We start from the raw sequence: 25,191 nt of genomic DNA, 5'->3' as shown, positions 1-25,191 counted from the left end.
AGACCTCCCACTTTCTGAAGTGTGGAGCCAGGCTGGGGAGCCCCGGCGTGGACCCAGAGAGCAGCCCCCGGCCCTGCCCCCAGGCTCTCCACCCGGCCCAGGCAGGTGGAGGCTCTGCGACTCCATGCCCGCTCCCCACGGCTCTTACCCTGACAAGTGGGGCCTCTGAGCCGCAGCCCGGCATGGTAAGAGTCACGTGGGAAGCTGTGGGAGCCACGACACGGACGCGCTACCTGCCCCGGTCAGGAGTCTGGGGGACAGGGACACAGGCTGGGTGCTGCTGTCCCCAGCCCCACCTGCACTGTGGACATATGGAGGGTCTACCCAGGCTCCCCACTGCTGCCTGCATGGCTTTTACTGGGGCGGGGGGGACACGACTGCGGCTCTGAGGCCGCCACACCCCCCCACCCCCTGGCCAGAGCTGGGTCCAGGAGAGCTGCATGGGTAGCTGTGAGGAGTGGGTCCCTCCACCTGCCCTGAGTGGGGAGCCCAGGGGGCAGGGACATGGGCAGGGGGCTGCTTTTGGCCCCCCCAATCCTGGGGGGGGCAGATTCCCTGGCCCCACTCTGGCTTGGATGGGGCGAGAAGACGAGTGGAGACAGGGCCTCGGGGGGGGGGGGCTCCCCCTCCACCAAACGCTTTTGGGAAGGCTCCGATGCCCTTGCCCCTGGATGTGCTGGCTAGAATTAAAACCAAGATTTGCTCTCACATGAGCTCAAGACAGACCACACAGGCCCAGCTGAGAGCGCCTACCACCCACCGCCAGGCCAGACAAATGACCTTTACACCCAGGCGAACAGCCCGAGGGCTCAGAGCCAGTCCTGCCCGTGAGTCACGTGCCCTGATCTAGGGGACAAGGCACAGTAACTGTAAGAACCGGCTGCATCATGGCAGTTTTACCGTGTCAGGAGGAAGGGCACACTGGTGGACGACGTACTCGATCATGACTTCCCCGCCCGCCTGCTCCAGATAGCCATGGTGAGCCATCGCGCTGATCACCTGCACCACAGCCCGTTTCACCTACCGGAACGCAGATCAGAGGGTGAGCAGCAAACTCCCCAGCGGCAGCCCCTCGAGCACAGCAGAGGCCAGTATCCTGCAGCAGGAGGGGACTAGCAGTAATGGTCCTTGACCTCCACCCAGTCTCTGTAGGCACCGAGCACAGGATCAGTGATCCAGACGGCCCCAACCACGACCCCGGTGCTCACCTGCTGAGGAAGGGCCTACACGAACGCAAGCCAGCAGCTGGACTACGCTGCCATGCACCCCAGAGGGGATTCTTTACAAGTGATTTAGGAGCCTCCCAAGGCTGCACCAGCCACGGCTCTGTTGGGCCACACGTTTAGACTGAAAGCCAAACCCTGGTGCTTTGCGAGAACCACGCCCTGCTGAGCCGGATTAGCCACAGGAACTCTTCTCAGAGCCCGGGCTCAGCACAGTGCTGGAGAGAGATGGGGCCGGCTGATGTCTAAACTAGACACACACACACACACACACACACAGAGGGAGGGGGACAGAGGACAAGGATCACAACAGCCAGTCATGAGAGAGGCTTATCGTAATCACACATGGGTGAGTCCTACAAGGGGAACCCACTGGCGAGTCAGGAGTGCTCAGAGGAGGGAGCTGAAGAAGAGACAGAAGGTGACCTCAGAGGGCCAAGCGGGAGTGTTCAGGCCTAGGGGCTAGAATGAGAAGGGGGGCCGAGACAGGGAGCCCCATGGTGAGCCGCGCTGGTACCGCGTGGGGCACGTGCAGAGCAGCCAGGAGCAGAGCGCCGCAGGGCCCTGGGGGCAGGGGAGCCCCGAAAAGCCCCATTCACCACGTGGCCAGCCGGGAGTTAGGGACATCAGAGGGAGTTTCCAGTTACCTTATTGCTGTTGTCCTGCAGAGGAAGTTTCATAGAAGAAAGAATAAAGGGCTTTTTAATCTCCATCTGAGAGGCTGGAAGAGAGAACAACGGCTCAGCCACTCATCGCTGACCTCCCTACCCAGACTGACAGGATCACAGGGCCTGGCCCCAGAGGGCCTCCTCCCTGACCAGATGTGCACGTCTCTCCTTCCCCACTTCGAAGGGCCACTGAGTGGGAAAGAAGCTGGTTTTCCACCTAACAAGCAACTGGATACAAAGCCACACTGCAACCTCCATTCAGGTTCTGCACACTGAGCAGGAGTGGACTCCAGCGGCCAAGAGGGCAGGGGCAGCATTGTGCCAGCAGAAAGTCCAGGTGAACACTTGGCTAGTCTGGGTGGAGTTGCTAACAGTTACATGCCTGGGCTTTGGGAAGGGAGCAGCTCTACTCCAAGAGGCATGGATGAGGCCAGAGCAGGCTTGCCATCCAGCACCAGAGTCCGCTCGGCCATAACTAAGCCAGGAGAACAGTCCCATGTGGTGGAAGCTGAGAGCCCAATTAGTTAACACAGCAATAAAGAGTTGAGTTGCCCTGAGGCATTTTGGCTACTAAGGGAAAGGCTTTGTGTAGCTGATTATCCTAGGCCAGGTCTGCTCAGAGGAAGCATCTGGATTACCCGCAAGCTGTTCACCTGCCTGGGGGCTCCCAGGCCTAAGGATTCCTGGCTCCCTCCACCCCCGCCCGAGGAAGACAGTGCTATTTCCTCAGTGCTGTCTGCCCACAATGGGCTGGGAGCAAGGAATGGAGCTTAAATCCCAAGCCATGTCCTGCAGGGTGGCCCCACCGTTCCTGCCTTGTGATGCTCCACGGCAGAGTCCATACTAAATATCATGATGTTGGCGTAAGGGCTCGTCTGGGCACAAGGCCGTGAAGGGTGTTTGTCTGAGACACGTGCTAGGAAGTTCTCTGGCCTGCGCTGTGCAGCCAGCCAGCCTAGATCACATGGTCTCCTCTTGCCCCGAAGGAATCGGGGACTGCCTGCCAGAATGATGTCAGTCCTCTTAAATCCCAGCCCCCAGCTCTAGCTCCCCAAGCACATGGCCCAGCACCGAGCAGGAATTCCCACCTGGGCGCTGGAGGGAGCTGGTCCCTGTGTTACTTACAGGCACAGTTGATAATTTGCCTCATGATGATCAGCGTCCCCACACGTATCCTCTCGTTGTGGTTCTCCAGCTTTGGGAGTAGGAAGCCAAGCAAGCGATCAGGAAACGTACAGGCTGCAGAAGAACAAGGCCCCCATTATGGACACTCTCAGCTCAGGAGCAGTCAGCAGGAAGGCCTCAGGCCAAATGTGGCTGGCAGTCACCTTAGTCTGACAGGCCTGCAGCCCAGAGACTACAGGGCCCCGGAGGCAATGCCGCCTCTGGGCATGAGCCAGGGGTATTCTCCTCAATTTGGTGCACTGCATGCTGGGACAGGCCCCTCTGCTACTGAAGGCTGTGGCTTTGCAGTTTGTACTTCAAAAGCCATTCCAACACCCTCTATTCCGGCTATCTTGGCTCACGTGGCCAATACTCCAGTGGAAGTGGCCTGCTGATTTGTGCAATGCCTCTGCCGTATTTTCAGTATGTGTCTCCCTCACTGGTTATGCATCTTTGCGACCTTTGCTGAACATTCAGCAGAGCTGTCCACAAGTGGACATGCACGTCCTCCTCTTTCCAAACCACCCAGAACCATGCAGGAGGAGGTCAGGTTACACCTTCCAACATTCAACACCTTGCATTTGTCAAGGATGCATTGGCTGATTTCAGGCTCAGCCCCAGGGGAACCAGCTGAAGCAAGGTGCACGGGCATAAGTCAAACACGTCATACGAGAAAGGAATCAGACCTACTCGAGCCCTCTCAGAACTAGTGTTGCTACTTTGCATAAAGACAGTTGAAAGTGCTGCTCCGCTGTAAGGCTTTCAAGCACAAGTGCTAACGATAGGGGGAAGTCATCTGACCGTGACTAGGCAGAAGTCTAGCAGGATCCTAATCAAACTACTGCTGCTTTAGTGGCAATTCCACAAGCTTCCTTTCAAGTATGAATCATTCGAAAGGGAAGCTTGCCAGACCTGGGGGCTACAGGGCTCGGTCCGTACAGGAGCTCCAGCAGTGCTAGAAATCACATCAGGGCTGTTTTATGCAGGACTCTAGTAGCCAGAGACAATTCAGTTAGCTCAGTCCTTCCACAGAGCCTTCAGCCAGAGGCTGTGCGTGGAGTTCTGCTCGGAGGGGCTCCCTGGAATCCTGCCACCTAGTCTGGCTTCTGCCATCTGCTGCTCTAAGCAAAACCGCCAGGGTCCATGCAAAGCCAGTCTGTCCCCGTTATCCCTTCCAGCGTACATGGCTAAGCTAGAGGGCTAACTGCCATATGCTGCATTACTAGCCTCTGTCTGTGTGAAGAGGCAGCAGAGTCATCTGCCATAACTCTGCTAAATGGCCCTTAGGAACTTGAGCAGTGAAACCAGATGCCTTCGGAGAGCGATGAATTCACCAGAGGTTGGAATCCTCAGCATCCCTGAGACAGGCCACACCAGCAAACTTTCATACTCAAGCCAAGTCAGTCCAAGGCCAAGTTTTCAATGGCCAGATCTCAGCGAGCACCTCAGCTAAGTGTGGAGCTCCAGAGAGCAAATGGTGCCCTGTAACCTGCTTGCTTTTGGCACGGTCTCCACACAGGACGTGAGCAATTGCTTTCACCAAGCCTGAAGCCAGGTGGGACAGTCAGAACAAGAATCTGGTCAGTCTGTCCCATTTCTCCACTCCCCTCCCAGAACTGAAGTCTGTCAAACCCTACTGGCCACCCAGACAAGGTGAGAAACTGGTTTTCTGCCTCCCCTCGAACACAGCCAGATCTCAGGACTGTGCAGTCACCAGGTGGAGCTCAAGCCTTCCTGAACATGCCAGGAGACTGGCTTAGAGGGGGTCAGGAAAGCCCCTTTCCCACAAATGCCGACCACGAGAGTTTGCTGTTGCTATGACGGGCACTTCCACAGGGAGGCAGAGAATTTCTGCAGATTTCAAACCCACACACACTGCCGTAGACAAGCAGGAGGTAAGTCACAGCGAGAGTCCACAGGGGACTCGGCCTTCACCCCTCAGCCCCCTGCAGCCCTTACCAAGGACAGTGAAGCATCGAAGGACCTCGTTGTGGTTTTTTAAACTCAGGGGGACGGAGGACTCCACCGGGGCACAAATCTGTGGGAGGGAAACAGTCAGTCAAATCAATGAGAGCTGGGCAGCACCTGGCATTCAGCCCCTATCCCAAAGCCTTTCCACTTGAGTTCAGCTCGCAGGCACCAAGCCCACGCTCACAGCTGGACATGGCCAGCGGAAAAGCCCAGCAGTCCCAGAATCCACGCCACGTGCTGCGTGTGATGCTCCCAGAGCACGCTGAACATTTGATCATTGTGAAGTAGCGTGGAGAAGCTGCGTGCACCTGCTAGCACAGACCTTGGCACTCCACGGTCATTCAGTGCTAGCAGAGTGCATTGGTTCCACAGACACGGCTCGTTGGACAAGCTGGGGGGCCAGGGGGTGCAGTGGCCTTGGCATAGGGGATCTGCTAGCTTGTGGGTTTGGGTTTTTGGAGCTGCTACGCGTTTCCATTTCATGGGTAGTTTAACAAGATCAGAGCACGATCTATTTCCTTTGCAAGTCATTGCAGACGCCCTTCTTTTAAATACTAAAAATTGCTCTTTGCAGGCTGCTCCAATATGCAGTTTATCTGCTCCCTCTCCAGCTTGCAGACAGGACATTTCTTACTAGCATACCGAAGCAAGCTGCTCACTGTCTACTTGTGCCAGAAAGATCCTGGCTGTTCAGATCTTTTTGGCTGATACTACTGCATAACTGTATTGGTTAAAATCAGGGACTCAACTCCTGATCCCGAGAACAAGCTCTTGTGAGAGGCCAGGCTGGGTCAGACCAATGGTCTATCTAGCCCAGTATCCGGTCTTCCAACACGGGCTGGTGCCAGGTGCCTAAGAGGGATTGAGCAGAACAGGGAATCATCAAGTGATCCATCCCTGTCGCCCATTCCCAACTTCTGGCAAAGAGAGGCTAGGGACACCACCCCTGCCCAGCCTGGCTAATAGCCACTGAGAGCGTGGGGCACAGGTCACTGGCTGGAGAATTCTTTGCACCTTGAAGTCTTTAAACCATGATTTGAGGACTTCAGTGGCTCAGACATAGGTTAGGGGTTTATTACAGGAGTGAGTGGGTGAGATTCTGTGGCCTGGGTTGTGCAGGAGGTTAGACTAGATGATCATAATGGTCCCTTCTGACCATAAAGTCTATGACAGAACTAGATAAGTTCCTGGAGGACAGGTCCTTTTTTTAAACCCTGTTATAGTTTTGGCCTTCACAATATCCCCTGGTAACGACTTCCACAGGTTGACTGTGCACTGTGTGAAGAAATACTTTTGTTTTAAACCTGCTGCCTATCATTTCATTGGGTGACCCCTAGTTCTTGTGTTATGAGAAGGAGTAAATACCACTTCCTTATTCACTATAGACCTCTACCACATCCCCACTCAGTCCTCTCTTTTCCAGGCTGAAGAGTCCCAGTCTTTTTCATCTCTCCTCATACGGAAGCCGTTCCATCACCCATATCATTTTTGTTGCCCTTCTCCATCCCTTTTCCAATTCCAATACATGGTTTTTGAGATGGGGCGACCACATCTGCACACAGCATTCAAGCTGTGGGCGTACCATGGATTTATATAGAGGCAACATGATATTTTCTGTTTTATTATCTGTCCCTTTCTTAACCATGCCCAACGTTCTGTTTGGTTTTTGACTGCCGCTGCACAGTGAGTGGATGTTTTCAGAGAACTATCCACAGTGACTCCAAGATCTTTCCTGAGTCACAACAGCTAATTTTAGATGTAGAGTACTATTTCCTTAGCAGACACTCCGCATAGGATTGGCATCCATTACCTTAGCGTCTAACTTTGTTTTCTACCTGCAGTTCTCACCACCCTCAGCTCCTCGGCTAGAGTCGCAGGCCTGGTGTCTGACTAGCACAGCCGGTAAAACGGGTGGTTTAGGTGCCTTAGTGCAGCGAGCGTTGGCCGGGGGGTTTAGCATTTTAACAGTGTTTGTTTATCAGTGTGACGGGTTCATATCAGAAACTCCAGCTGGGAGCCTGGGCAAAGCAGTGGTGGAGGCAGGGCACTGAAGCGCACACGTCAGTGCCTTGCGTATTGCCCATCCTCCAGCCATGGGGAGCCCAGGGCACCTGATCTTTCAGGCCCCAAAGGAAAACAAATTAAATATTAGCTTAAGAAGACATTAACGTGATTTAAAAGGGCGCTACCCCCCAGACAGAGGCCATCTGATCAAGGGGGATCAACTCCCGCCCCCACGTATGGTTTGGCGAATGAATTCAGCAGCCATAGGCTGGCCCAACCTAGCCCAGGCCAGGCAGAATAGGAACAGGGAGTGGGGGGTTAGCCCTCAGCTCCTGTAGATTCAGGCACCCATAGCCAGAAGCGGGCTGGGGAACAGGACATCCCAGGAGCGCCTAATCCTTCAAGTGTTGTACCACGAACAAATCACAAGTCAGCCCCCAGCCATCATGGGGGGGGCACGCGCACCCCCTCCGACAGCTAAACAGAAGCAGCTCTGGGGATTCACCGAAGTTTCTGCTTTTGACCCAGTGACCAGGCCTGGAGTTAGAGTAAGTCTGTGCAAGTGGCTGGATTCAAACCCAGAATCCCAGTTCTTTCCCAAGTGATTCACCCTCCTTCACAAAGCTGAGCCGTACATGCACTTTCAGCGCTACGACGGCATTACCCCACTGGAGACCCGTGGCTCATGTCAATCCGCTCAGCAGCGCCAGAGTCATTTGCTCGAGCAGAAAAGCAATTCAAACAAAGGGTGGTCTGCACTCTGCACATGGTTATGCCTGCAGAGCCCCCTCCATTAGGGCAACACGAACACACCTCCAGCTGGTTCAGAAAGTCACCGGACTCAGACCTCTCCAGAGCACCTGGCTCCGCTCCACAGGCATCGCTTGTCCTTCAGGAGTTCGGACGCAGCTCCCACCACCCACCTGGCTCATTTCAAGCCATTCTCTCCAGGCCACATCATTTAGCTCTAGGGCCGAGTCTCCAGAGAGTGAAACAGACCACGACACGTGGGGGCAGCGCCAGACAGAACTCGGCCACCCTGCCCTTGGACTGGCCAAGTGCAGCCCAGGACCATTTACTTAGTGGTAAATGTCCTGAGGGGCGTAGTCCAGGCGCTAGACACTGAAGAAGGGCTGCACAGGAATGGAAAAGGGTTTAGTGCTTCCCCCGCTAAAGTTCTAAACATCTGGTGCCATGAACAATCTCAGCCTTAGCAGAGTAGCTGCTCCTAGGGACAGGTCATCAGCACAGAGCAGGGCCTGCTCCTAGCACCTGATTCAAGTGGTGGCTTGGCTGCATGCACGTTCCAGGGGAGAGCTGGACACCTGTGAAATACTCCAGGTTATGCAACCTGAGTGTGGCTGACGCAGCCCAAGAGCACCATTTCCAGCTAAGCCAGGGGTGGGCAAACTTTTTGGCCCGAGGGCCACATCTGGGTGGGGAAATTGCATGCAGGGCCATGAATGTAGGGCTGGGGCAGGGGGTTGGGGTGTGGAAGGTAGGTTCAGGGCAGGGGGTTGGGCTCTGGCCTGGCACCACTTACCTCGAGTGAGCCCTGCTGCCAGCCTGGTGCAAGGCAGGCTCCCTGCCTGCCCTGGGCCTGCGCCGCTCCCGGAAGCAGCCAGCATTTCCAGCAGTGGCTCCTCGGGGTGCAGTGGGGCAGGCGGCTCTGTGGATACCACCCCAGAACTCCCATGGGCGGCGGTTCCCCCTTCCCAGCCAAGGGGAGCTGCGGGGGCGGTGCCTGCAGGGAGCCCTCTGCCTCCACTCCCCCAGGGACGTGGTGCCAGCCGCTTCCAGGAGCGGCGTGGGGCCATGGCAGGCAAGGAGCCTCCCTTAGCCCCACTGCGCCATGGGGCTGCCAATCCCACAGGCTAGACTGAAAGCCCGAGGGGCTGGATCCAGCCCACAGGCCAGAGTTTGCCCTGTGCTAAGGGCTTGGAGGGGAGGGAGCGTTTGTACAGATTAGATTCTCAGGGACATTAAAAAGCTGCAATAGGAATAAGCTGGTTTAGCAGCCTGCAGTAGAAAACTGGAGGAAGCACTTGGACTCTTCAGCCAAGTCCACGACATCTGTCCAAGAGGTACGTAGTCTGGACATCCTAGGCAATGCAAACCTACCCCTAGGTGCATCTAACAAGGAACACTCCCAGCCAGCTACAGACTCCACCAGGTGAAACCAGGGACCTCCCAGCTTTCCAGCCTCAAAAGAACAATGCACAACTCCCCCACATACCAAGGTCTGGCACTTTCCCAGAAAGATCCCAACACACCACACACAAGACGGAGCCAACAGTCCTGCCCTACCAGGATGAAGGTGAAACCTCAGTTCCTGTATATGCTACTGAAAAAACCATGGACAACTGGTGCTTAACAGTTACAGTTGGTGCCAGACCGCCCCTGTAGGGCTCCCACGTGAATAAGATGCTCCAGGATACGCCGGGATTGTTCGCAGTACTTGGTGTTGCTCACGCCTAGACTTCAGCCTTTCAAGGGTTTGTCTTTTCTCCACGTGTTTGTGGATTCTGCCTTTACTGCTTCACTGAGAGTGAGGTGTGACCCTTGTTCAGGACAGCTGGGGCAGGAGAGCAAACAGCTTCTGATCCTGCTAGCAAGGGACTGGCTTCTCCTCTCCCCTGCCAGGGTAAGGGCCATCAGGGAAGGAGGCAGGAGCAGCTCAGGGCAGCTAGGAGGCACCAAGCCAACTTTCTCTCTAGCAGAGAAACATGCTCTACGTTCCTCTGCAGCTCACCCTGAACTGTGCTGGTGGCAGCAGCTGCTCCTTCCAAATACCTCTCGCCCCTTCTGGAACGTGCCCAGGCTGGCCAGCTTGGCCCCTGCCCTCAAACAGAAACATGGTCTCTGTTTAAAGGGAGACATTTCTCGTGCCTCATTCCAGATTGGAGCCTGGGGGCTTTCTAGACTGGGAAGTCCCTTCTGCAAGACGGGGGAGTGTTTAGGGTCAGAGGCCCCTAATGCACCCAGTTCTCAGCTTGATGCAGGTGGCTGCAGCGCTCGGAGGTGAACTCCAGCCCCAGGTTCTGGATCCCATGTGCCATTTCCTGAGACACCTTTCAGGAAGTGCTAATGAACGTCTGGGCTCACCAGCCCCCAGCCCCAGAACAGGTCTCCCAGCCCTGCTGGCCCATCTCGATCCTTACCTGGGGGTGCAGGGTGCTCAGAAGGGCATCAAGCTGCGTGTCCAGAGTGCGGCTGCCAAAGTTGACAGAAGCCTCAAGAATCTGGCACAAGCTCTGCTCAGAGAGAGACATTGGAATGCTGCGGTTAGCACCAGGAAAAGAAACCGCCGCCCCGCTGGGAATGAAAGGGTAACGACGTGGTGATCAGGGAGCAGAGAGACTCCATGACCGGGATCCGAACCCAGGAGACACTATCCCAGTGCGCGCTGAGCTACGGGGACGGGGCTGTAGTAGAAAAACAAGTGCAATCATCCTCCAGCTGCTGTGGGTAAAGCACCACGGAGGTTTCTGGAACTCATCCATCTTCCCCCATTCTCCTGCTGCAGCCAGCCACAGAGCAGCACCTCGGCACACTGGCTGCTGCAGCCAGCCATGTACGTTGGCAGACTACCAACCCGGCCATCGCTTCTCTGCTAACAGCACTCTGTCTTGGGGGGGCTCGACTGGACGTCCTCCCCTTACAGGCAGCGGGAGCCAAGAACGAGCAGAGCAAGAGGAGTCCAGGACAGAAGGAAATAGAGTGGTCCCAGCACCAGAGCAGGACATGGGGCAGAGGGAGTGGTAGAGAGGTCATCACCTGCCAGGCCATCTGGAGTGGACTCCCAATCCACCAGAGAGGTTGCTATACTCTGGCTCAGTAGCGATACGTTTGCCCCTCCCTGAGGAAGAGGCACATGGTAGCAGTAGCCGGGCCCTGGCCAATGGCAGGTTCAGCCTTTGTGGAAGAGGTATCAGAACCTGCCAATACCACACTGACCAGCCTCAGTGGTGCCAACCCTAGCGTGATTCCAGCCAAGCCAGAGTGTTTAGACAAGGCAGGATTTGGAACCGTGCCCCACCACATGGGTCCGGGCATGTGACCCAGCCTGTGGTACGAAGGGGAGCCTTCGAACTGCTCCTTTGCTGCCAAAGCCTGGAGCTCAGTCGGATGCGCTGGGCAGACTAGCAGGGCCTAGCAGGAAAGGAAGCAACAGGACTGTGGGTCCTCGAGGGGCACCCGGCTTGTACTGAGCATGTGCACGGCCAGTCTGTTCTCCTGTCCCACCCCCACCCCCTGGGAGCACCCTGGGCAATGATCCAAGGAGCACACACACATGGATTACAGGTAGCTGTGCCCCTCAGTCCCGCGGGAGCAGCGTGCTGAGCCGTTTACCTTGCTCACATAAAAGGCCTCCACGTGCTTCTTGTAGAGAGCGAGAATTCCCGGCACCAGTCTCGGGAGCTGCTCCTCGAGTTTTTCGCTGGGCATCAGGTGACTCATGGGCCCAAGAGCCTTCACGACGGCGAGTCTCAGCTGCAGGGACAGAAACAACCTGCAAGAGTCAGAGCTCCCAGCCAGCCCGAGCCCAGCTGCTAGGCTGGCTCCAACACTGCCCCCACAGCAGCACGACTGTCAGAGGGGTTGGTTTGTGCTCCTCTGGCGCCGGGAGACGGTCTCAGACTAGCCATCACACGGACCAAGCCTGCTCCGAGGACCCAGTGAAAGGCGCAGCGGCAGTGTACGTTTGCCCACACTGCTCCACCAACCCAAGGGCAAGGGGAGCTGGGTCTCACCGTGGAGCCATTGGCATCAGGTGCTGAGGGAGCGGGTGGATGGTGTAGCCAGGCCACCTTCCGTCACGCCCACATCCAGCTAGATGGAGCATGCCCAGTTTCTTCCCGGACAGGATCTGGATGTTGCCTCCTCTCCCTTAGGCTCAGCTGACACCCTGACGCTAGCAAGGGGTGCACACAAGACTCTCCCACTCCAAGCTGCATAACTTAGGGACAGAGTGACAACTACAGCTGTCCCAGAGGACAAACACTGGCATGGCGTTAGAGAGCAAGACAGGTGCCTCTTCAGCCAGCAGACCAGCGTCTTTAGGGTGGGATGGTGGAGAAAGGCAGACTACAGACCCCTGCATGGGCAGTGGCAGGTCCAGTCTGACAGTGGAGATTTAGGGGGAAAGGGAGAAACCCACTGCCACGCAACTGTTCAGGGCCATAGCCACACCAAGCTACCAAACGGCACAGCCGCACCTTGGCCTCCCGGCTCTGCAGCCAGACGTTGAAGAGCACATCGTAGGCATTGAAGATCTCATTGGAGAAGGTGTCTTTCCTTACAGTGGGGTCAGGCGCTTTATCCAAGTTCGCCAGGTATTCCTGGATGCTCTCACTGAAATGCTGCAGAGCTACAAGACACAGATTTACTCATTTAGATCTCTCACACACAGTTAAAGTTAACAGCAGGCTTTCGCCTGAGGTCTGAGATGCTGCTGTTTGAGCAACATCCAGCATCCTGGTGCATGAGCAATTCCCCTTTAACACTTTAACACCAGACCTCCAGCACTGAAGGTGTAGCCTGTAGGAGAGGTCTGCAGCTGTCACAAGTCGACAGGATGCTTTTACTGGGCTGCTCCTGTGCTTTAAGGCCTGAATTTAAGACCTTTAGTCCCCATTTTGGTGCAATGGCTCCTGACAACTGCCATTTAGAGTCCGAAGTGGGGCCGATGTCTCAGCTTAGTCCATTTGGAAAGCAAAGAGGAGACCTGATGTTCAGGCTCTGTGCAGAACCCAACCCAGAGGGTTCCCCTGCAGAGTGGATCCTCCTCATCTTTTGCATCAGTCTTTGACTAACCAATAGGTCTGACCAGTAGGTGTCTGGTATAGTTTCCTACCCAAATACACAAGGGGTGGGCAGAGAAGAAAGGAGAGAATGCACACAAGGCAGGTGGCAGCGTGGGAGAAGCATACCCTGCTCTAGGACGGGAAAGACAGGACGGAAAAGAGGGGGGTTGTTTTTAAACATTAAATTAACCACTCTAGCTAGACTGACTGGCTACTACAGTAGCCGTGGCCCACAACCTTCTCCTTCCTTTAAGATGCAGTGGCCAGGCCGGCACAGGTTCTCACCCAGCTGATTCGTTTACTCCCGGGGTTCTCAAACTGGGGGTTGGGACCTCTCAAGGGGTTGCGAGGTTATTACATGGGGGGGGTTGTGAGCTGTCAGCCTCCACCCCACATCTCACTTCACCTCCAGCATTTATAATGGTGTAAAATATATTTTTTAAAAAAGTATTTTTAATTTATGAGGGGGCGGTCACACTCAGAGGCTTGCTGTGTGAAAGGGGTCACCAGTACAAAAGCTGGAGAACCGCTGGTTTACTCCTTGGGCCAGCCATGTAGTTCTCAAGTCCTGCCCTCCTATTTTCAGGAAAAATCGGGACATTTCAGGTTAGCACAGAGAAGGGACATGGGATTTCCAGGAGCGGGTGCAGAGCTACCCTTTCTGTTCCTCACTTTGGCTGCCCTCCAGCTTCCCTGGGCACTGCAGCGGAGGAGACTTCTGCTAAATGGGCACCGTTCGGGCGTTTTAATCAGTGCCAATGTGAAGAGTGGTGAATTCTGAGGGCTTGCACTTGCTGCCTTCATATCCTTTTACACACCCCACACCAATACGAACACCCCAAATTCATCATCTGAGTTAAAGGAAGAACGTGCTTCCCACCCTGGGGCACGCTGCTGCTAGAGTCCCTGTAACACAGCTGAGGCCCCGGCATGCTGCAGCACAGGAAAATTGAGCTGCGCTTCCTGAAAGTTTCCTTTTCTAAGGTCCACAGAGCCAGCGTGCCCTGGCACATGGGTACGTCTACACTGCCCACTCAGCCCAGACTGACTGATCTGAGCCCAAGCCCCTCTGCCATCCACTCACAAATCCGTCTGACTCAGGTCAGCAAGCGCTCAGGACCAGAGTCCTAGGACCCTGCTGGGAGCCAGAGCCACTGGCTCTGGGCCAAGCCCTGTCCTACTGCAGTGTGAACGGAGCTCAAGCCACAGCCCCAAGGCAGAAGGGCTGCAAAGCGTAGCACGGACACGTACGCACGGCTGGGAGCCCCCGCTCCAACAATCGCAAGCCCAGGTTTACAGCACTGACTCGGGCGCCAGATCACTGGCCGAGTGAGGCACACGAGGAATATTTAAACGAGCTTCACACACAACTATGAATATTTTTCCTCCTCACAGAAGCTTTACTCTAACTCCTTGGAAAATCTGCAATGATGCATGAAAGTTATGCTTCAAACCGTTCAGTGCATCAGCATTCACTTTCAGTGGAGTCCACTGGATTGCGTTAGTCAGCACCGGAGAGAGAGTTTGATTACTGCATTCGAGCAAAGTCAGTCTCTTGATCTCGCTTTGTTATTCCAGCAGCAAGACGAGATGTGCTGCAGAGCATGGGCACAGAAATCTCTCCCCTGCAGCTTGAGGGCCATTCAAGAGGTTCTGCCTGATTCCATTTGTTCCCAGTGCAGAGCTGCCCCAGAACGGCCCCTGAGTTCAGACAGCAGTGGGTGAGGATGCTGCAGTGGCCAGAGAGGCTGCTCGCCCAGCAGGGAACAAAGCTGCTGCATCTGGCAAAGCCTTTGAGAGGAGAACGGTGCTCACACAGACCTGCCCTTCTCTTTTCAGCTAGCTGATAAAGGAAGCCACAAGTTTAGAGCATCCTCTACTGGGATGTTTGAGATGACAGTGTCACCGCCAGGCTCCTGTGACAACTACAGGACTCTGTCTTGGGCTGTAAGACAGTAACACAATAGCCCAGTAAAGCCTGACAGGGGCAGGTGGTTACACAGCAACTGAACAAAGATGCAGAAGTAACTCACCAGCCAGACACACCAAGAACCACTTCAAATTTGACCCAATGTACCAGACAGCCAACAGAACGCAGGCCCAAAGCCTGCTCTCAGCTGTGTGGGCGGCTCCAGCTGGCGTCAAAAGGGAGACCCAGCATAGGCATCAGCTACAGCTCACAAGCACAAAGAGCTCAGCTCACCTGGTGGCCAGACCCAGATCTTCTGACTCCCCCCAGCTCTAGGCTCACGTTTTCCACTCTGGCCTAGCCACATCACAAAGTTTGAGGAGTGTCACTGAGCGGAGGCTGTTGGCGAACTCCCCGAGATGTTTGATTCTGTACATCTTCAGTAAATTTCACTCTAGAGGCAAAAATGTCACTGAAAGCCAAGAACCCTTGGTCTCCTGCCTCTGACAGCAGGTTTGAGACCAGTGAGCTCAGTGTACAGCACGAGCCCCCTCACTCCAGGAAGCATCTTGCCCATTTTAGGTGCAGAGATAATCGGCAGAAAGGAAGTGCCGGAAAATCCCAGCACAGCGATTACTTTGTTCAGAACTCTGACCGGGTAAAGGCGCAAGTTTAGTTCATGCTCCTTGAGGGATGGGGGAGAAACAGGAGGGTCCCTAGGCCTGTTGGAAGTAGATTTGGGGGAGAAGATGCAGTAGTGGTATTGCCACAATTTTGAGACTAGGATCGATCCGTCAAGCTTTCATTCAAGTTTTCCCACCTCAGTTGGCAAAAGGGGACATTCCTCACCCCCTACAAAGAGCCATTTTAGTCCTCTGTGGCTTGCCTCCCACCCCAAATTCATCACCCCGCCACCACTCACATCCTTGCCCAATGGGTTTCCGCACTGTCCCCAGCTAGGAGAGAGTTCAGACTCCTTGTCCACTGCCCTCGGTCCACCGTTACATTTTCTGCAACACAGAGACCTCGTCCCAGACCAAAGATCCCACTGCTCCCTCCTCACCCATTTTATAGGGCACTGAACAGGCAAGAGGGAGGAACAGACCTGGGTTAGATTCAAGCCAGTGCACTAGAAATGAAAGGCTCAGTATCCTACCCACGAGGCAGCCATCTCCCAAAGCCAAGTCATTTAAAACAAGCCTCCCGGCCTCTGGGCTGAGTCTTTCCTCCACAGAATGAGGGGGTTTCCTTTACAGCCAAAGCTAAGGGAGATACAGCTCCCAAAGACAACCCTTCAGAAGCCACCACAGCCTCAGTAAAAAGGAGCAAGCCACCTTACCATAGCAAAACACAGACTTCATGTGGTCCTGTTTGGCCATTCCCAGCATTGGCAGCATGGTCCCGAGGATGGAATTTAAGAAAGGCACCATCCCAAACACTAAGGGAAGAAAGGAGAAAGTTACAGTGGGGCGAGGCGAACTGAGGCCAGGATCCTGTGGAAGAAGAACAGTATGCAACTACGTCATTAGAGACTGTCTGAGAATGCGTATGTGGAGCTGATCAAATGAAGGTTGAGCAAGCAACTTGCTTTGGCATCTAACATTTGATCTGAGCCCCTGACTCTGTGGCCTTGACAATCTAATGTGGTTTGCGTGCTAGTTCTGAAACACAAAGAGGCCAATATGGTGATAAAAAGGAAGCTGCCGATTTCAAGAGCTCAGGTACAGAGCCTACAACCCCAAAGTTATAAATGGAGTTCCAGCAGCTACCATCCCCTCAAGTGCCTGGAGTTGTATCAGCTTAGACTGTCCCCAAGGCGCAGGCATCTGGCCAGCCGAGAGTCACTTACTGCCAGACATTTCATTAGCCAGCAGATCGATTTGGATAACAGCAGATGGGCAGGAGCTCTGGAATCTGTGTAGCCCAACAGCAGGCTTTGGACACTGGCCTATGGGACATGCCCATAAGAAATCAGGGAACTGCGGTTGAGATTCGATTACTAGAACGGTGGCTCTCAGCTTTCCCAGACTACTGTGCCCCTTTCAGGAGGCTGATTTGTCTTGCATACCCCAAGTTTCACCTCACTTGGGGAATCAAAGCATACAAGAGAGTGCCCCAGCACACTAGTACTGAACTATGGCAGACTCTCTCCTTTTTACCATTAATATTAAAATAAAATCAACTGGACTATAAATATCACACTTACATGTCAGTGTATAGTCTATAGAGCAGTATAAACAAGTCAGTGTCTGTATAAAATTTCTGAGTTTGTCCTGACTTTGCTAGTGCTTTTTCTAGAGCCTGTTGTAAAACTAGGCAAATATCTAGCTGAGTTGATGCACCCCCTGGAAGAGCTCTGCATACCCCCAGATCCATTGTATCAGAAGATAAGAACGTAACTGCCATACTTGGTCAGAGCAAAGGTCCATCTATCCCAGGATCCTGTCTTCCAACAGTGGCCAGTGCCAGGTGCCCCAGAGGGAATGAACAGAACAGGGCATCATCAAGTGATCCATCCTCTGTTGCCCATTCCCAGTTTCTGGCAAACAGAGCCTAGGGACACCATCCCTGCCCAGCCTGGCTAATAGCCATTGATGGACCCATCTTCCAGGAACTTATCTAGTTTTTTTTAACCCTGTTATAGTCTTGGCCTTCACAACATCCTCTGGCAAAGAGTTCTACAGGTTGACTGTGCGTTGTGTTAAAAAGTACTTCAGGGAGGTTTAAAAAAGACAAAAGATTTTTTTTCCCCACACAATGCACAGACAACCTGTGGAACTCCTTGCCAGAGGATACTGTGAAGGCCAAGACTATAAAAGGGTTCAAAAAAGAACTAGATAAGTTCCTGGGGGATAGGTCCATCAGTGGCTATTAGTCAAGATGGGCAAGATGTACGAACAATTGGTTGAAGGCTCAAGCTCAAATGGGGTTGTCTGTCCTTTAGTTTACCAAGGGCCTGGCTTTCAGTTACCATGGACTACAACAAACTGAGCCAGGCAGGCCAAGCTTCCACCACAGGCTCCAGGCATGGTGTCCCCAGGCCATCTGGAGGCGGGAGAGGCACGGTAAGCTACTGCCTAGCAAACAGGCCAATATTCCCCCCTTTGGATTAGAGGGTTGAACCTGCAGTGCCCCTTCCTAGCACAGGCTTTCCAAACCCTGCGGCTGTACAAAACCCAGTTTTGAGTGAAATCCAGTGTGGCAGTTTGTTTTTTAACAAGGAAATGTGCCAACTGCATTGAACGTCTTTGCAGAAGTTCACTGCACCATGGAGGTGGCATAGTTTATCCCGGGACTATTCCAGCTGACGTGCTCTCAGAACAACTCTTCCCACAAAAACTCTTCTCCACCTTTACCCCCAGCCCATGGAATCACCCATCTTCAGTCGTCCTCTTCCCAACAAGGAGGTTAGATGCAGATAACCTACCGTTTGACACAGAGAGGTTTGCGAAAGTCTGCATGATGAAATAGTGAGGTAGGATCCCCGGCTGAAATTTGGTCAGCACCTCCTCCATCACTTTGTTGATGAAACGCCTCCCTGCGGCAACCAAGACATTGCTTGCTGCCTGCTGCCAGTCATAAATGATTTCCTAGGTCAAACAGAACAATACCACATTAAACAAACAGTTACAGATCACCCCTGCAAGATGCTCTGCGCACGATAGTGCCTATTATCCAGGGAGAGCATACGCACTTTCCCACGCTGCCTGGTCAACTCTGCAAGTTCACAGGAGAGACCACACATACGGAAAAATGGCAGATCTGGGGGGAGGAGGGCGGCACTGGAAAAGAGTCAGTCCCCAAGCAGAACGCATGCCAACCTGGGCATTTACATGACACCCCTGGAATAGCAGCTGCCGGTCATGCTCATTACAGTGTGCATGCAAGCCAGCCAGTCGAGATCTGCACACACAAAACTAAACATCTACCTAGATGTGCAAGTCTGGGCAAGAATAGAAGATGGACAATCAGAGTCCCAGGCTTTTCCTGAGAGGATAGAGCCCCTGATGCCACTCAGCTACCCTGTGGTCACTTAAGCAAGGCTAAAGGGATGCCACAGGAGAGAGACTGGCCCATCACATCCAGAAGGGCAGCGGCAGCGACTGAAGCAATGCAGGGAGGGGAGAGGGGAAACAAGGAACGGGACAGAACCCCTGCTGCTCCTAACCCCAAGTGAGAGATGAATATTGTAAGGAGAAATGGAGGGAAGCATCACAGAACGAGCCAGTTAGATAAAAAGAACAGCAACTCCTCGCTTAACGTTGTAGTTCTGTTCCTGAAAAATGCAACTTTAAGTGAAACAATGTTAAGCAAATCCGATTTCCCCATAAGAACTAATGTAAATGGGGGGCTAGGTTCCAGGGAATTTTTTTTTGCCAGACAATAGTTTTTATTTTAACACACACACAACTGAATACTGTACACAGCAATGATGACTGTGAAGCTTGGTTGAGGTGGTGGAGTCAGAGGGTGGGATATTTCCCAGGGAATGCCTTACTGCTAAATGATGAACTAGCACTCGGCTGAGCCCTCAAGGGTTAACACATTGTTGTTAATGTAGCTTCATGCTCTACAAGGCAGCACCAATGGAGGGAGGGGATGGCCTTGTCAACACCGGTTCTCCACTTGTAAGGTAACTCCCTTCTCTTCATGTGCCAGTATGTTTATGCCTGTATCTGCAATTGTCACTCCATGCATCTGAAGAAGTGGGTTTTTTACCCATGAAAGCTTATGCCCAAATAAATCTGTTAAGTCTTTAAGGTACCACCAGCTCCTCATTGTTTTTAGGGAATTTAGGGGAGCTGATGGGGGGCTGCTGGTCCACTCTGGTTCCAAGCCCCCACCAGCTAGCTCCAAGGGGCTGGTCTTTCTGCAAGCAGTGGACAAAGCAGGCGGCTGCCAAACGACGTTATAAGGGAGCATTGCACAACTTTAAATGAGCATGTTCTCGAATTGATCAGCAACGTAACAAGTTAACCGGGACGACGTTAAGTGAGGAGCTACTGTAACAGAACTAGCTATAGCTTCCAGCTCATACCTTTGACTTGGTCATTTCATTGGATGCCAGAAAGATAACGATCTTGGCCGTGCTTTTGTCCAGATAATCAATGTTATTCGTCAGCACCGCTTCCATTGCCTTCAGGATTATTACCCGGTAGGGGTAAGCCAGCTGAGGAAAACAGAGCCACACGCAATTCCAACACTAAATGCAAGTCGCTCACCCCCCTTTGAATGGTTTCAGCCTGTAGGAGGTGTCTCCAGTGCACCCCAAATTCAGAGGCCCTGAATCTTTCTGCCTAGTCTGCTTGGTGCTGTTAGTCAGAGGCCCTCCTGCTGACTAAATGCACCTGCAGGACAGCTAGAAGTGGGATTTTCAAAGCAGACATTTAGCTACAGCTCCCACTGATGTGACACATTGGCCTCAGCAGAGAGCCTTGGGGTACCCCCCCCCCCATTAGCTTTTGGCCATGCTGAAAAGCTGACTAGTCCTACTCTTTTCTGCCTGTTTCTGATACACGACAGTCCTTACTTCTCAGACTAGTTAGTTTCTTTAATAGAATCTTGGGAGCAGCTTTGACAGACTTTTTAGAGTCCCAATGATAGTAATGTGGGGGGAGGGCTAGCTCAGTGGTTTGAGCATTGGCCTGCTAAACCCAGGGTTGTGAGTTCAATCCTTGAGGTGGCCACTTAGGGATCTGGGGCAAAAATCAGTACTTGGTCCTGCTAGTGAAGGCAGGGGGCTGGACTCCATGACCTTTCGAGGTCCCTTCCAGTTCTAGGAGATGGGTATATCTCCTATTATTATTATTATTATTATTAACCCATATCCCTTTATGCACAGTTCCTGCACACGCGCTCCCCAGGCATCCTCCCAGCCATCTGCTCAGGTTAGTGACAAATCTCCCGATCAGTACTGCAGCCGGACGGGATTCGTCCTGCATCCCAGCCCTGAAGACAGAGAGCAAAGCCATACCTTGTCATGCTGCCGCAGATATTCATCACAAGAGTTTAGGATCTCTTCAGGCTCACTCTCTCCCAAGTAGCACAGAGCATTGTAGATCTGTTCTTGGACTAATGGATCCTTATCAGTGGTGGCATCCATCAGCGTTACGGCAAGTTCTGAGAAAGACACACGAAGTGTGAAACGCGCTTTCCAACACTAATACAGGAATCTCCGTCCCTAGACGAGAGGGAAGAGCCACTGCTGCCCCTACCTCAGGCACGTGCGTTCTCCCCGAGCGAATGGCAAGCCAGGACCCCCACCCTTCCTCTCCTCTGGCCCATAAAAGACCATGGCTCCGATGGAGCATTCCTGCCACAGCACCTGCCTCCCAACCTTCAGTTAGTCTTGGGTGAATCACTCACCTCCACCCCTTCTAAAAAAATCCCACACCTGAGCCCTCCCTCCCTTGAGCAGGGTCCGGGAGAATTATTGACCCCCAGCATCTCAGGATACGCTCTGGCAGTTCCCAGCTAAGCCCCCGTTAGCCAGGGCTGAGGCTCCCCTTCTCCCGGTGGTTCCGTGACCTACATTCTCTCCAGCTACAGAGCTCTCAGCTCCATTTTGTCCTATGGCAGCTTTCAACACAGCCGGCTCCTCAGTCAGTCAGTCACCTCTTAGTTTAACTTTGCTTTTTGAGAAGGTGGCGATGCGTCTGCTGACAGCCGAGTGCAGAGTCCAGACACCGCACAAGTATGAACAGTTCAGCATGGATGAGCGAGCGCCCGACACACTCGAACCCCCAGCGCATACATCCTACGGGGCGGGCTCTCGACGCACCCCACCAGCGTCTCCCACTGCTATTTTTAGGCAGCCGCTGCCTTTCCCTGAGGCATGTGGCCACACACGCAGTGCCGGTCTTTCACATGCAGCCCTCAGTGTAGACAGAGCCTTAATGGACCAAACACCAAGTCTCTTTGTAAAACAGGTTTTGTAGAGCTGGAATTGGTTCCATAGCCCTTCTCTGAACCCTCTCCAGTTTTCAAACACCATTGGTGAGTTCCTGCTACAAAATCCTTCAGAGAATCCCCTTCCCAATACAGACTTCACTATCGGGCTCCTTAGCTTCAGCTCCCAAGGCTGTAAGGGTTGAGCCCTCCGTAGCGCTGGAGGAGTTAGAATCAGGCTGCACAAGAAGCTCTCAGGAAAGAGGCCTACACTGGCTCTCCAGCGATGAGCTGAGGGGATCAAGGACGACTTTTCTGTCACTAACTTCTGTGATGCCCACGTCTTAACCCGCTGACATCCCCTTTGATTAGCAGCTGTCTGGAAGTGAAAGGAGTCCAAGTCAATGCTCCGGCAGCTGGCAAGAATGGAAGGACACCCGTAGCCACAGGGGCAACAGACCCAGGACTAACATGCCCAACTAGCCAGTTCAGGAGCTGAAAGGTAGGCTGCGGCACTCTGCCTTGGAGAGCAGAAATCCACCACCTAGAGGGGTTTTTATAGGGAGTTATTTATAGCAGAAGGTCCCATTGGGACTCCTCAGGCCCCTGTTAAATCAGCCATCCCAAGGATGGTCTGAAGATTGGCGTCAGGGAGAGGGCAGCAGCTAGAGATTCCTCCTTCAGCCCAGAAGGTACACTTGTTCCTACCGTTACAGCTTGTGCCAGCATCCCCCAGCCCTGGCGCACAGCACCGGAGGCATGCAGACATTCAGCACCAAAGAGGTGAATGGTAGTTTGAGGAGGTGCAGTGTATTTCTCACCAGACTGAATTAATCCAAAGATTATTCATTGGCGAAGGCTTTGAAAGGTCAGCGATGTTAATGAGATCAGATGTACAACAGCAGCCTTCCTGCCAGCATCCTGCATGAAGCCAGCAGGCTCAGTCACAGAACAGGACGGTAACATTTCAGATGGCTGCTACCCTTTAGAGCCAGTGGACAGGAATGTCTATGGAATGAAATCCCCAAACACTGGCGGGGGGCGGGGGGGAGGTTAGAATGGAAGATCACAGAAGATGGTCTAATGGTTAATTACTCTGTTAAAATTCCAGAATGAATTTGTCTAGCTTCAATTCTAACCATTGGATCATGTTAGACCTTCCTCTGCTAGAGAGGAGAGCCTGTTATCAAATATTTGTGCCCCATGTAGGTATTTACAGACTGAGCACGTCACCCTTAACCTGCTCTGTTAAGCTAAATAGACTCAAATGAGTTCAATCTAGCACTATAGAACATTTTTACAAGCTTCTTGTCATTCTCATGGCTCTTCTCTGAGCCCTCTCCAGTTTATCAACATCCTTCTTGAATTGTTGACACCAGAACTGGACACAGTACTCCAGGAGTGGTCACAACAGTGCTAAATACACAGGTAAAATAACCTCTACTCCTGCTTGAGATTCCTCTTTGTCCATCCCAAGATTGCATTAGTCCTTCTGGCCACAGCATCGCAGTGGGAACCCATGTTAAGCTGATTACCTACCATCCATCCCAAATCTTTTTCAGAGTCACTGCTTCCCAGGATAGAATGCCCCATCCTGCAAGTATAGCCTGCAATCTCTGTTCCTAGGTGGCTATATTTAGTCATATTCAAATGACTATTGTTTGCTTGTGCCCAGCTTACCAAGCGATCCACATCCAGTTGTACCAGTGACCTGGCCTCCTCTTTATTTACCACTCCCACAATGTGGGTGTGACGTTATTGATATAAATGGGAACCATATAGAACATGGGTTGCAACCAAGGTCCTGTGGTGGCACCAAATCCTAAGTAAAGGGGGTCATATAAGGTGTCTAAGACCAGGTTCTGGGTTGCTGGTTATGATTATGCTGTCTGTATGTCTGTGTATCATTTTGTAGTTTAAGTATAAGTATTGGCTCTATACTGTCTATATTTTATATTATGCTCTGCCTCTGGGAAGTGTCCCAGACAAAGCTGATGTTAGCCCGGCATAGCTGGCTTGATGGCCCATTAAAGGGCCATCAGCTACACAATTGACCCATGGAGAGAAGGCAGACACGCCTTGTGACTCAGCAAAGTATGCAGGGACTGGCCCATGTAACTCCAGACTCCATATTTTTTGCTGTAAGTTTCCACCGTGAGGACAAAGGGATTCTTACACCTGGAAAAGTCTATATAAGGCTAATGCCTCATCTCCATCAGGTCTTCAATCCTGCTTCTGACCTCTGGAGGGACTTTGCTACAAACTGAAGCTTTACACAAGGGACTGAACGACCCATCCCAGTGGGGGATGCATTCCAGAGACTTAATCTGAACCTGCAGTTTACTCCAGCACTGCTACAAGCCTGAACTAAGAACTTTGCCATCACTGTATGTAATTGATTCCATTTAACCAATTCTACCTCTCATCTCTACCTTTTTCCCTTTGTAAATAAACCTTTAGATTTTAGATTCTAAAGGATTGGCAACAGCGTGATTTGTGGGTAAGATCTGATGTGTATATTGACCTGGGTCTGGGGCTTGGTCCTTTGGGATCGAGGGAACCGTTTTCTTTTATTGGGGTGTTGGTTTTCATAACCATTCATCCCCAGGACGAGTGCACTGGTGGTGATGCTGGGAGACTGGAGTGTCTAAGGAAATTGCTTGTGTGACTTGTGGTTAGCCAGTGGGGTAAGACCAAAGTCCTTTTTGTCTGGCTGGTTTGGTTGGCCTTAGAGGTGGAAAAACCCCAGCCTAGGGCTGTGACTGCCCTGTTTGAGCAATTGGTCCTGAATTGGCACTCTCAGTTGGGTCCCGCCAGAATCGCTCCGTCACAGTGGGTCATCGGCAATCTTTACCAGTGATTACTTTGTTTTCTTCCAGGTCATTGATTAAAAAAAGTTAAGTAGCATAGGGCCAAGAACTGATCCCTGGGGAACCCCACTAGAAACTCACCCACTCAAAGCTCCATTTACAGTGACATTGGGACCCATCATGCAGTTCTCTTTAAGCACCGTCCATAGTGCAATTCACTCCGAGGTACAAAACATGACTCTCTGAAGCTCAAACCCAAAAGATATTCAATACCCACCAGCTGGCCACGTCCAACCTTGACCATCAGCTTCTCTTACTCACCTCTCAGAGAAATAAAACACGAGACATTTTGCCTCGACTCAGTTTCTATTACCGACATTTCTTCTGGTTTCTAAAAAGGAGGCATTTGCCTAGCTTCTTGGTCTTGCACCAACTGTCTCCAGATTAGCGAGTCTGCCCCATAGCCAGTTTTGCATATAGATCCTTTGCCAAGCTTAGCATGCAGGACTAGAAAGCACATTATCTGGATCCTGCTCCCTGAGCAAGTCAGTGTGAATCAGCTATGACTAGACTAGGATAACACAAACCACACAAGGTTTGCTCGCTGCAGAGAACCAGGTAACATTCCCTCTTCCATGGCCTGGCTAACTACTGGCACCACTGTTGTAAACACTGAATCAGCCATATGAAGCCTGTTTGAGAAGATGCCTATGGGATACCTCAAGACACCTGAAAAGAGGTGCTCAA

General features: G+C 52.7%; 1 protein-coding gene across 5 annotated transcripts in view; it reads right to left on the bottom strand.

Annotated features, from left to right (window-relative positions):
• The window catches only part of MROH1 (maestro heat like repeat family member 1), a 105,009-nt gene that overhangs the window by 67,968 nt on the left and 11,850 nt on the right, over positions 1–25,191 (bottom strand). For all 5 annotated transcript variants that reach the window (XM_045004402.1, XM_045004401.1, XM_045004404.1 and 2 more), the window contains 11 exons: positions 20,721–20,866; positions 19,785–19,916; positions 18,174–18,336; positions 16,086–16,184; positions 12,250–12,401; positions 11,384–11,524; positions 10,192–10,284; positions 5,015–5,093; positions 3,017–3,130; positions 1,871–1,944; positions 901–1,020 (listed from right to left, as the gene is read on the bottom strand). In XM_045004402.1, coding sequence (XP_044860337.1) covers positions 901–1,020; positions 1,871–1,944; positions 3,017–3,130; positions 5,015–5,093; positions 10,192–10,284; positions 11,384–11,524; positions 12,250–12,401; positions 16,086–16,184; positions 18,174–18,336; positions 19,785–19,916; positions 20,721–20,866 — 1,313 coding nt within the window. The remainder of the gene's footprint in view (positions 1–900; positions 1,021–1,870; positions 1,945–3,016; positions 3,131–5,014; positions 5,094–10,191; positions 10,285–11,383; positions 11,525–12,249; positions 12,402–16,085; positions 16,185–18,173; positions 18,337–19,784; positions 19,917–20,720; positions 20,867–25,191) is intronic.

This window comes from Mauremys mutica, chromosome 2, assembly GCF_020497125.1.
Source record: "Mauremys mutica isolate MM-2020 ecotype Southern chromosome 2, ASM2049712v1, whole genome shotgun sequence".
Taxonomy (NCBI): Eukaryota; Metazoa; Chordata; order Testudines; family Geoemydidae; genus Mauremys; species Mauremys mutica.
Note: the sequence above shows the minus strand (reverse complement) of the source record. Positions and strands in the feature narration are given on the sequence as shown.